The 12,961-nt window shown below is 42.5% G+C and overlaps 1 protein-coding gene across 1 annotated transcript in view; it reads left to right on the top strand.

Moving 5' to 3' along the window:
- cadps2 (Ca++-dependent secretion activator 2) overlaps positions 1–12,961 on the top strand; it is a 158,997-nt gene that overhangs the window by 59,297 nt on the left and 86,739 nt on the right. Inside the window, 5 exon segments of the mRNA XM_063874216.1 lie at positions 5,514–5,594; positions 5,739–5,969; positions 6,681–6,802; positions 12,218–12,293; positions 12,295–12,330. Of these exon segments, the coding sequence (XP_063730286.1) occupies positions 5,514–5,594; positions 5,739–5,969; positions 6,681–6,802; positions 12,218–12,293; positions 12,295–12,330 (546 nt within the window).

Below are 12,961 nucleotides of genomic sequence, written 5' to 3'. Positions count from 1 at the left end.
AACTTAATACAAACAATACAAAAGTTAGCTCATAATAATAATGTAAATATTAATAATTATTGTATTAATATTTAAAATAACAATACTTGTAAATAAAATATCAATACAAATAATTATTATAATTATAATAATAATTAAAATAACAATAAATAAATAAAGAAACATGCGCACCATTTCATGTAAACTAATAAATAAAAACAATATAAAAGAATCAATGCATTCAGGATTGCGGCTCAACGATAACAGATAACACACTAGTAAAAGAATTACAGAAAAAATACAGGTATAATCTTTATAATATAAAATAAATATTATACATGCTGTATAAATGTATGCAGGGTTGCGGCTCAAAATAACACACATTTCTTTCCTTGCATGCAAGCTGTTATGTCTGTATGTTTGGCAGCTGCTGCTGTTATTCCTTCATGAGGTTTCTAACCCTGAGTGTGTGTAACCCTCACAAGACTGAATCTGTTGCACCCACATCAGATAGACTGCGCTCCGGTATCTCACGACAGTTAATTAGATCGAACTGTAATTGATGTGAAACACCAGCAGGAATGCATAGCAACACAAGCAGTTGTTTTTCTGATCACATACAGTAAACGCACACTTACACACAGGAGCTCTAAAAAAGGCATCTAAACTTTAATAAAAATCATTAGCTTAGCGGTGGTGACGTGAAGTCATGTGACCGTGCTGTAGTTCCTTTATAGCCCAACATTAGCCTCCTTTAGCTTAGCGGTGGTGACGTGAAGTCATGTGACCGTGCTGTAGTTCCTTTATAGCCCAACATTAGCCTCCTTTAGCTTAGCGGTGGGGAGGTGAAGTCATGTGACCGTGCTGTAGTTCCTTTATAGCCCAACATTAGCCGTCTTTAGCTTAGCGGTGGGGACGTGAAGTCATGTGACCGTGCTGTAGTTCCTTTATAGCCCAACATTAGCCGTCTTTAGCCTAGCAGTGGAGACGTGAAGTCATGTGACCGTGCTGTAGTTCCTTTATAACCCAACATTAGCCTCCTTTAGCTTAGCGGTGGTGACGTGAAGTCATGTGACCGTGCTGTAGTTCCTTTATAGCCCAACATTAGCCTCCTTTAGCTTAGCGGTGGAGACGTGAAGTCATGTGACCGTGCTGTAGTTCCTTTATAGCCCAACATTAGCCACCTTTAGCTTAGCGGTGGTGACGTGAAGTCATGTGACCGTGCTGTAGTTCCTTTATAGCCCAACATTAGCCGTCTTTAGCTTAGCGGTGGGGACGTGAAGTCATGTGACTGTGCTGTAGTTTTTTATTATTATCCCTTTTTTTTACAAAAACTTCTGCCTTTTTTCAAATTTCTGAGACCAATAATGAAACTTTTTTAATATAATTCTTAATTATTTTTCAATCATAAACACCTCTAGCACACTGATTCATCCACAGAAGATTAACATTGAATAAGTCATAATTAAAACATTAATAACTTTTAAAACTGCATCCGTCACATATTTGAACAGTCTATTTGGACGCCCATCCCTCTGATAATTCATTCCTCTTTCCTTCCTCACAGTGTTGTTAATTAAAGCACAGTAATCAGAAACTCATGCAGACTAACTCTAAATGTCTCTCCGCACACGGTTCCACTCAACAGACTTCTGATTCTTTTTGTCAGCAGAAACTAAATCTGTCAAATCAGCCGTGAAAGAAATCTTCATCCCTCTGCAATTAGTGGGGGCAGATGTCAGCCCCGACAGGAAGTGGTGACACTAGGTGACGGCAACGCTAATTATTTTACTAAACAACCAATTTCTTCATCAATAACTGTTTTAAAAATATCTCCACTGCTAAATGTTTCATTCATTGCTGTCGGATGCTAAATCTCAAACCCCCCTTTATGGTTCAGAACTATTCTTGTCATAGGAAGTATTCACACATAATTTCCTGTTCTGGTTACTGGAGGAGAAGTTGGCAAGGAGAATGGATTCAACCCAAGAGTTGAACAGTGTTGCGTAAAAGTAAAACAGCGCTGTCAACACGTAACAATCAGGGATTAAAGACACCACGTGACAATGATCGCTTTTTAGTTTTTAAAGGAAGAAATCACAACTATTTAATGTCATCAAAATAAATCCAGACTTCCTGTAGAGCTTTCAACTACGGTGGCCGACAGGTGCAAAGCTGCTACAACAGCACAAAGCAGTTCCATTTGGAGAAACTCACTGCAGTCTCAAAAGAATGCAAATATAAAAACACAAATGTGCAAAACTCATCTGCAGCAGCTCTTCAACACCAGCAGCATCTAGAGAACATTCAGCAGAGGAAACATGAGCAGCGTTTACTAAAGCTGCAGAAACCAAACGCTGCAAGAAGCTCCAAACACTACGGAGACCAGGGGACACTAAAGAGAGACACACACAGCTGGAGACCAGGGGACACTAAAGAGAGACGCACACAGAGAGACGCACACAGCTGGAGACCAGGGGACACTAAAGAGACCAGGGGACACTAAAGAGAAACGCACACAGCTGGAGACCAGGGGACACTAAAGAGAGACGCACACAGCTGAGACCAGGGGACACTAAAGAGAGACGCACACAGCTGGAGACCAGGGGACACTAAAGAGAGACGCACACAGCTGGACACCAGGGGACACTAAAGAGAGACGCACACAGCTGGAGACCAGGGGACACTACAGAGAGACGCACACAGCTGGAGACCACGGGACACTAAAGAGAGACGCACACAGCTGGAGACCAGGGGACACTAAAGAGAGACGCACACAGCTGGAGACCAGGGGACACTAAAGAGAGACGAACACAGCTGGAGACCAGGGGAAACTAAAGAGAGACACACATAGCTGGAGACCAGGGGACACTAAAGAGAGACGCACACAGCTGGAGACCAGGGGACACTAAAGAGAGACGCACACAGCTGGACACCAGGGGACTCTAAAGAGAGACGAACACAGCTGGAGACCAGGGGAAACTAAAGAGAGACACACATAGCTGGAGACCAGGGGACACTAAAGAGAGACGCACACAGCTGGAGACCAGGGGACACTAAAGAGAGACGCACACAGCTGGAGACCAGGGGACACTAAAGAGAGACGCACACAGCTGGAGACCAGGGGAAACTAAAGAGAGACACACATAGCTGGAGACAAGGGGACACTAAAGAGAGATGCACACAGCTGGAGACCAGGGGACACTAAAGAGAGACGAACACAGCTGGAGACCAGGGGAAACTAAAGAGAGACACACATAGCTGGAGACAAGGGGACACTAAAGAGAGACGCACACAGCTGGAGACCAGGGGACACTAAAGAGACACGCACACAGCTGGAGACAAGGGGACACTAAAGAGAGACGCACACAGCTGGAGACCAGGGGACACTAAAGAGAGACGCACACAGCTGGAGACAAGGGGACACTAAAGAGAGACGCACACAGCTGGAGACCAGGGGACACTAAAGAGAGACGCACACAGCTGGGTGACGTTCAGGATCATAGAGCTGGTCTCTGTCTCTGTTGTTGGAAACTCTCCTGAAATGTGACTCCTTCTGATGTCACTGCAGATATTTTACGCTGGTTATTCGTCAAGTTACTGGCCCAAAAAATAGTTGCAGACAGAAAAAGGAAAACAATGAGAAAAGAAAAATGTTGGAGATAAAAAAAAATTGACAACAAAAAAATTGACAACAAAATATTCTTAATAGTTAACTAACAAAAATAATAGACCAATAAATATTGTCTACTAAAGAAAGTTGTTGACGGAAATGTAATTTTGCAAAACAAAAAAAAGTAGGATTTTTCTTTTTTGGGGGGTTTGTAAAACTCAGAACTGGAAGGTTAGCTACATTAGCTAGCTAGCTTACAGCAGATCTGCAGTGGCATCAGGAGGAGTCATGTGATCACATTGTTAGAATAAAACCAGAAAACATTTCAGGTGAGAGAGAGAAACAGAGACAGAGACCAGCTCTATGATCCTGAACGTCACCCAGCGCTCCCATTTAGAAGTGTATATTTTAACATAACCCTTTCTATAGCAAATCTATTCCTTATTTGGTTTGAAAGACCATCAGTTATGGGAGAGTCTGACCCTCACTTGTAATAATAGTCCTGATGAATAAATATTTTAAAAAACAGGGAACAAGTTAAACTATTATCCTCAGCCTACGAGATAGCAAACACATGTTCAGAAAAATAAACGTTTTTTGCTTCTCCTAAAAAACAATCCCAACACCTCCTCCAGCGATGTGGAGACGCTGCAAACAGAAGGTTAAAGACAGATTGAATCAGACTGACGGGTTCTTCTGTAGCTCAGTTATTTCAGAAGTTGCTGCTCAGCGTTTTCCTCTGCTGGATATCTCCCCTCGTCCTCCGTCACTGAGACAGCTGATTCCTAACTGATTTTCTGCTCCCTGTCTCAAATTAAACAGCTTATCTGTCCTCTGCGTTATCTCTTCCGATAGGTTCCACTTGTCTCTTCGGCTTCGGGACAGTTTCCATCGCAGCGGCTTTATCTCTGATTTCAGTTTCAGGCGGCGCTGTTCGTCACAGATTTGGGAAACGAGGCTCTGTGTTTCTGCACACTCAGCAAAACCTCGTTCAAGTTTCCCTCTGCTTTCATCTCCTCTTTGAGTCTCGCTGACATGGAGTGTATCCCACCACCCTCTCAGTGTGAACATGAATCTATTCCATGTTTTATTGATGGGCAGACAGCAGCTTTCAGCCCGATAGATCATTTTGATTCTGAGGTTTGATTGTGATTTGCTCTGTAGCTACAGCGCAGTTTTGGAAATGAAAATATGAGGCTCTTCCAACAATACACCGTACAAGATCACAGATGAATGTTATGGTGTTTGGAGATTAGATCTCGTTGTGCGGGAGTATCTTTCAGGAGGGGGAAACCGAGCCGATAAAGACACTGGAGGCGTGAAGGGATTGATGGAGGTCGGTTTGAAGAGGAGTGGTTTAAGTTTGACGTGAAACCTGGATTTATAAGGGTAACAGTGCGCTGTGATTGGCTTGTGGGAATAGAGACGAATGTGATAGGTCTAGCTGGGGAGTGAACGCCCCCCAGAGGGAGCATAGTAAGATGGAAATATGTGAATGACACGATATAAAGACGGTCTTCCTGATTGAACTTCATACCTAAGACATCAAAATAATTGGATAACATAAGGATCACCTAGAAAATGTTCAAAAGACTTAATATAAACATGTAGGTCTACATAAACACCCTCAGAGTACTTAGATTGAACCTTTCCTAGTTAACTTCTGCTAATTTTCAGCTTCATATCAGTATTTTGTGCCTCTACTGTCACATGTCTCCATGCTTTAATGTTCACAAAGCCCATGATGAAGTTGATAAACCACTGATTGGTTAATTGCCGTTACCTGTTACCACCCCAGCTGGTAATTGGTAAATCAATTCACAACTGAGCATCCTTAAAATCCACTTACTCAGAGAGGACTCATCCTGCTGTGTGCCCTCCCCCCCCCTTCTCTTTTGTGTGTCTCTGATGTTTCTCTCAGCTGGACAACGTGGACGAGCAGGCGGCTCAGATCCGCAGAGAGCTGGACGGCCGGCTGCAGTTGGCAGAGAAGATCGGCCGGGTGAGGAGCACACTTTATTATTATCATTAAATAAACATAAACCCATCACTTATCGTGTGTGTGTGTGTGTGTGTGTGTGTGTGTGTGTGTGTGTGTGGGTGTGTGTGTGTGTGTGTTTGGTGCCTGTGCCTGTGTGTCCTGCAGGAGGTCAGATACCCGCGGTTCCTCTCGGCGGACATGGAGCCCCTGTACGTGGAGGAGCTGCGGTCCTCGGTGAACTTGCTCATGGCGAACCTGGAGAGTCTGCCGGTGTCTAAGGGGGGGCCGGACTTCAAGCAGAAGCTGAAACGCTCCAACATGAACAACTCCTTCCTGGACATGGACGAGGGGGACGTCCTGTCCAAGTCCGACGTGGTGCTGTCCTTCACTCTGGAGGTGTGTGTGTGTGTGTGTGGACCTTGTATATGACTGGCAAAATAACTGCTGACAATAGTGTATGATTTAATTTCGGAAGCTCAATTAGTTTCCGTAGAAAGAGAAAGATATCGATAATTATTTCCACCCTTTTTGATCGTTATTTATCCTAAGGGCTGCTACAATATCAGATGTCCACTAATACATTATCTTTGGGAAAGAAAACATGATAGTTATGTTATTCCAATAATTAAAGGAAATAAAACGTAGTATTCCCAATTCATTTCTAACTTTATTTTAGTGAAATTAATTTGGCAATATAATCCTGACATATTGAACATTTTAGAGACCCATTTGATCCATTTTTGTATCCTAAAGTCTGGCATGATATCAGGTTTTTATGAAAAGTAGTTTATCCAAAGTAACTCACAATAAGGCTCTAATTACAATTAAAAAATAGTTTAAAAAAACACGCTAACTTTATGTTTGTGCATTTTTTAATCAATTCCCCTTAAAATATGAGTGTAGTAGTTGGAGAAAGAGCCTGTACGGTGTTTTCTTTTAAACAGGGTTACATTTGTAAGTTATTGTTATTTTCACTAATAGTACTATTCATTTGTGAAGTTATTGGTAGATTTGATACTCATACTGGGGTTTTTATGGTTGCAGATGTTACTCAGTTGTATTTAAAGAGTCCTCATGGTTTCTTCTCTGCTGGGTTTTATTCTTCAGATAGTGATCGTGGAGGTGCTGGGTCTGAAGTCCGTGGCTCCAAACCGCATCGTGTACTGCACCATGGAGGTGGAGGGCGGGGAGAAGCTGCAGACGGACCAGGCGGAGGCCTCCAGACCGCAGTGAGTCAAACCTCCTCCTGTTGCCTTAACCACTCACAGACCTGGAGAGGCTTTGTGATGTCATCAAATCTATGCTGCACACAGAGACTTATGGAGAGTGCAGAGGAGCTCCTCACAGATAGATGAGAACACAAACAGATTCCTGATTCAAATCCAGTAAACAAACCAGGTATGTGATGCCAACATATTCCATACACACTCTTCTGTTTGTTCAGGTTAAGTTTGAAAGGTTGAGAAACACTTCCAAGTTAGTCTCTTAACGTCCCGCCATTAAACACTTTATTGAAAGGCAGCAAAAAGAAAAGTCTCCAGCCTTGAGTTTTTATGGTCGTTTGTTCCAGATATTTGGAGCATAATGACTAAACGTCTCCAGGTTTAGTTTGACTCTGGGAGACAGACCCATTTAGGATCTCCAGTCTCCTCGGTCCACGAAACACTCTCTCTCTCGGTTAAAAATCCATCCAGTGAGGTGCATTTATGGGCGACAGATTCTCTCAACATCTTAGTGTGATTTCTTGCAAACAACAGTGTGTCGTCTCTTTAAGATATAACTCAGTGGAGGAATCGTCTGACTACAGATGATTAGGTACTGGGAGTAAGTGTATTGAAAGTAGTTGTACTGACTCGTCTCAGCCCTGCCTTTCCTCTGTGTCCCCTCATGTTCCCTACCATGTTGACAACACATGAACAAGGACATGAGTTACAGCAGTCATGCTCAACTCAACAAGAAACATGGATTTATGTCCCCCTCAACACCAGCTATTCTGTGCACTATGAAAAGTGAAATGCATCCCCCTAACAAATGAAGGTAACTTTAGAATACAGAGTGTCTGTTTGACCTCTGACCCCCTGGAAATACCCCAGGGTATTAGGTTGTCCACTGGCTGAACTGTCTTAAAGAGGAAAACCAGCAAGCTATACCGGCTTAAAATATAATGAAAAGCATAGTTCAGAAATGCTGTTTGAGTCTCATGCATATATTTAAAGTATTCAGGTGGTATTACAGCATCATACCTCAAATGACTTTACGGGGGCTTTAACAGTTTACAGCCTGTTTCCCTGGACGCTGCGTCACCCTGTGAGGTTGTATACCAGCCCATAATATAATAACGATATTAATAATAATACATGTCATTTATATAGCGCCGTTCAAGGGACCCAAGACCGCTTTACATGAGGTTAAGACAGACATCAGAGAAGGCATGGAGAGACTATGGGAGGAGGAGGAGGAGGAGGAGGAGGAGTGTTTCTATACTGTAATATATAAGCTTTATCACAAAGGAACGTCCTACTCTTGAATATAGAGAGGGGGTCTGCCTCCCCAACTCAAACTGCGAGCAGCTTCCACAGAAGAGGGGCTTGAAAATCCTTCGGGAAAACCCCCTTTTTCTTTTGAGCGTTCCAGTATTTATTGACTGTAACTCATACAGTCTTTCTACATGACCCTGATGCATGCACAGTAGTCCCTGTGATGAGGCTGCCCTTCCCCATGCTACTGGTGGAGCTGGTTCTTAATGCCCGCCCTCTACCCTCCGAACAGCCACTCTCCCAGCGCCGCCCGACGACCCCTCCGCTGAAGCCAGACCGCCCGTTAACCTTCAGTGTGATTATGGTCTTCCTCTGCTCCCTTGATGACGCCGTGGTTAACTGTAATTACACTGGCGTGATCAGCTGTGATTACCCCGCCGGCCGCCCGCTCTGATGACTCCTGGAGCGGTTTAATCACCGAGGACCTTTTCATTAGCAGCACCCTCAATTATCTGCACAACGTCGGGCCTCTGTGGACCGCTGAAAGGACCGATGTTTCCTGGTGTTTATTACAAATCAAGCCCGCCCCTGATTATCACTTCCAAAGGTCCTGTTCCTTGCATAATGAGCTGCAGAGACTGTAGCCGGGCACAAAGGTTCATGATGATAATTGAAATGTTAATTAAGTTAGTAGATCCTTTGCTCAACTGCTGCAAACACTAGTGTTCCACCTTCCAGAAAATGATGTAAGACTCAACAATTGTAAATATAGCCCCACGGTGAGGATTGTAAACACAAACACGTTTACCCTTTATGTACCAATTAGTCTCAGAGACAAACACTAGCTGATGATTGAGGACAGAGAATACAGGGAGACGCTCAGGATTACATTTTAGATGGAGCATTTTAATGAATCACAAAATGATATGAAAATATGAACTACACGTAATTGTCCCTTATCAATATTAAAGCTGTGTTACTGCTGTTTTTAGACAAGTGTGTATTTATTTTTTGGGGGGACTTTTTCAGAAAATGTTCCCTTGATGTAGCGCCGCCCCTTTTCCCATTTCACACACTGCATGTGTTAGTTCTTCCGACTAACTAGCGAACTTCAGCTATCTACATTAAAAGTTAGCTAAGGTGAGTTAACTATCCCATAAACTCAAGCCCCCAGGAAGTGCGCCAGACAATGAGGCAAATATTCGTAGTGTTCACAAGGCGGTACTACATCTTCCGTGTCAGTCGGAAAGAGACGTCTGTAAATCAGCGGATCATTTTTCTTTAACAAAATCCCATCGCGATCTCTTTTATAGATCTTATTTGAATCGTTGGATCTGAAATATGTAAAATGATTTTAAAGCTGATTCCGGATTTATTTTCTCTCTCCATTCATTCTACTGAGCCGACAGCGGGATATTGGGGGCGGGGCTTAAGGGGAAACTCAACTACGCATGCTCTATGGGTTCATATCAAGCCCCCCGGAAGTGCTCCAGACTTGGGCTGTGTCCGAAATCATTTCCGTACGACATTTTGTAGTGGCGTCCGAATGTTGAGTGAGTATTGATGTTCACTATATAGTGCACTCATTGTTTCCCAAAATTCACCGTGAAATGTAGTAGGCAACCGATGGTCACTAACAAGCAATATATCCCATCATGCATTGCAGTCGCGAAGCACGAACCATGATAAACGGTTTTGTGACGACGGTTTAGGCTGACAGATGTGCGCGTGACCGTTCTTTATAATGCTATGGCGCGAAATTAATAATCTGTCGAGCGTGTTGGGGTTGGATTTACGGAGGAAGAGACACATTACAAACAGATTCAAGTACAAGTAAGATAATAGAAAACAAGCAACGAAACTGAATAAAACATAGGCCTACAGTGCGGCGCGAGGAACTGATCAAACATCAGACAAAAGTCAACGAAAAAAGGAAAGTATTCAGTCCTGAGTAAAAATTGAAAGGTGCAGCAGACACAAGATACTTTCTGTTTATTGGTATGAGGAAAATACGCGGCGGGTACTACAACTTCCGTATCAGTCCGTGACGTCTTCCGGCCCAGAAAGACTTTTCCCATTGTCTTACATTGGGAAAGAGACGTCTGTAAATCGGTCGATATTTTTTTTAAAAACTAAATAAACTACCCAGTATGAACCCTTTTGTAACCCTTATTAAAACATTAGGTCCTTAAAGTTGTACTATTCGCTAAAAGTTGAATCTAGGTTTATTTTCTCTCTCCATTCATTCTATGAGCCGAGAGCGGGAGATTGGGGGCGGGGCTTAAGGGGAACTCAACTACGCATGCTCTATGCGCTCGACAGCCAGGCATGAAGGGTAATTTGTGACGTTTTGCTCTCGAGAATCTCAGGCCATTTTGTCTTCATGCACCAATGAGCAGCTCTCATAGGAATGAACGAAGCCCCGCCTCCAACGCTGTATCCAGTTCTTATTATACGTCCATGTATAAGCTAGCTAGCTAACGTTAGCTAGCTAGCATGCTAAAGCAAAAGTTAAAAATAATTGGTTATTATGATTATTTCTTACATTTTCAGTAAATATATTTCATCAGAAATTATCAAATAACTACATTAAAAAGGGTAGGTATAAAAAGACTTCAGACTTAATGACTGTGATGTGTTTGAATTTTGAATGTTCGTGAGGATTTAAACTACCTACATTTCGTGTACTGAATGTGTGGACTGCAGGCATGGAAATGAAAACGTCAAAGCTATAAAAGGCATAGATATGACGCACAGACAGGAGTCGGACAGTGAGAAGCACAACAAAGGAAATATATTCAGGCACCTGAAGAATGACATTTATTCTCAACAGCCCTATTATTTGATGTACAGATAGTGGAATGAAATGCCACTGGCTGCAAATGAAGTGTGAAAATAAACCGAATCAACAGGAGCTAGCAGCAGCTGAGATTCCCGTGGTTTGGTTGAATGTTTTTATCGCTCAAGGTCAAGTTTTCATTCCAGGCGAGACGGAGACATAAAGACGTCGTTCAGAAGCGTTTAGACTTTTATCTCAGGTCAGGAATCACAGGAGGTCAGAGCTGTTGGTGTCTGTCCTCTGATGTCTGCCATTACTGAGTGTGTGTGGGACTTCACCACACACACCTTTTCCCGCATAATGTTGCCTTGGAAACAAGAGGAACTGAATATGTGGCTTTGATTCACGCCCTCAACAAGTGAAGGGGTCACTTGTCATTTGTACAGCAACACACACACACACACACACACACACACACACACACACACACTGACAGTTGTGAGATAAGGGCATGTTATGATGGGATTGTGTAATGCCTCCCTGATCCCTCAGAGCGTGTGTGTATGATGAACAGTGTGTGTGTGTTGCTGACTCTGGATCTGTGACATCACACGAGATGTGATGATATTAGGGAGAGAGAGGAGTTTTCAGGGTGACCTCTGCTAGAAGTTAACTTTGCAGTCCGTTATGTCAGAGGAAATGCATTTAGGAGCAAGATGCATTTTGTAGCTTCACAAAAAGCTCTATAAAATACATCTGCTTACAGTCATTTTGTATTTGTTTGTCTTTTTATTTCCACATTTATGGAGTTTTTTTATTCCTCTTCATATTTCCGGTGTTTTTTTGGGGGATTTTCAGATATTTTTTATTCTTTCAAATGTTTCCAAAAGCTTTCATTCATATTTAAAGTATTTATTACTTTATTTATTGCATCTTTTTTCCTCCTAAATGTTCTTGGTTAATTCCTCTTTAAATCCCCACATTTATTTTATTATTGGTTTTATTATTTTGTATCTTCACATTAAGGTTATTATTGTATTGGTTCCTCTTTATACTTCAATATTCATTTGAATGATTTTGTTACGCAATTAATCCTTTTAATGGCGCTCCTGCACCAAACAAATAATTGCATCATGCTTACATTAACATGTGAAGGCTTTTGGCTCTATAAAATGTAAGTTTGTTAAAAAAAGCAATATGTTTTCTTCTCGCGTTTTGAACACTGTTGTGGATGTGGTTGGGTTTTTGAACAAACTTTATTGGACTTTGTAAATCCTAACTTCTGTGTGTGCAGAAAGGCTCTGCAGGGTGATTTACCGGCAGCGTGAAGATCAATTAACTCCTGTGTGTGTTGTGTGTGTGTGTGTGTGTGTGTGTGTGTTTTTCAGGTGGGGGACCCAGGGGGACTTCACCACCACACACCCCCTCCCCTCCGTCAAAGTGAAGCTGTTCACAGAGAGCACCGGGGGTCCTGGCTCTGGAGGACAAGGAGCTGGGCCGGGTAACACACACACACACACACACACACACACACACACACATTCAACCACACACACACACGCTTATTCTGACTGCTTTGTATACATCGTGCCTGTTTGTTGATTTTAGACTAAATCAGTAAAAAGCAAGACTTAAACTAATGAGAAGAAAGGATCAAGACTCATCAAAACTTCAACAATCTTATAAGTCTTAACCTTCACACTTCCTGTTTAGTGAACTCATCAACGCTCTCAATTTTTGCAGGTTTACAGTCTCTCATTCACACGTTACCTCCAACACGACTATCAGAGTTAATCAACACCCAGCGCTCCAGCAACAGGTTCCACAGCGCTTTCTGTAATCTATAATAGATATAGGCCTATCGATATTCGCCGTTTTACTCTTTCATGTTTTCACCTTTCTTCCAAACCGTGACTGCAGCTATCTCTGCAACGCATTTAAAACAAAAAACAAATAAAAGAAATTTAAAGGGCTATGCCCCAATATGTTCTGAGCTCGCAGGTGATTACCGCCGAATCAAACGTGAGTTGTGGTATATGTGCTGTGGTGTTTTCAGTGGGGACAGGGGTTCACCACCACACATCAAACTTCACAAACACCAGCATCTTCAATCCGGTAACATTTAAAAGTTC

This window comes from Eleginops maclovinus, chromosome 2 (genome assembly GCF_036324505.1).
Source record: "Eleginops maclovinus isolate JMC-PN-2008 ecotype Puerto Natales chromosome 2, JC_Emac_rtc_rv5, whole genome shotgun sequence".
NCBI lineage: Eukaryota > Metazoa > Chordata > Actinopteri > Perciformes > Eleginopidae > Eleginops > Eleginops maclovinus.
The sequence above is the reverse complement of the archived record's forward strand: the minus strand, read 5'-3'. Positions and strand labels throughout refer to the sequence as shown.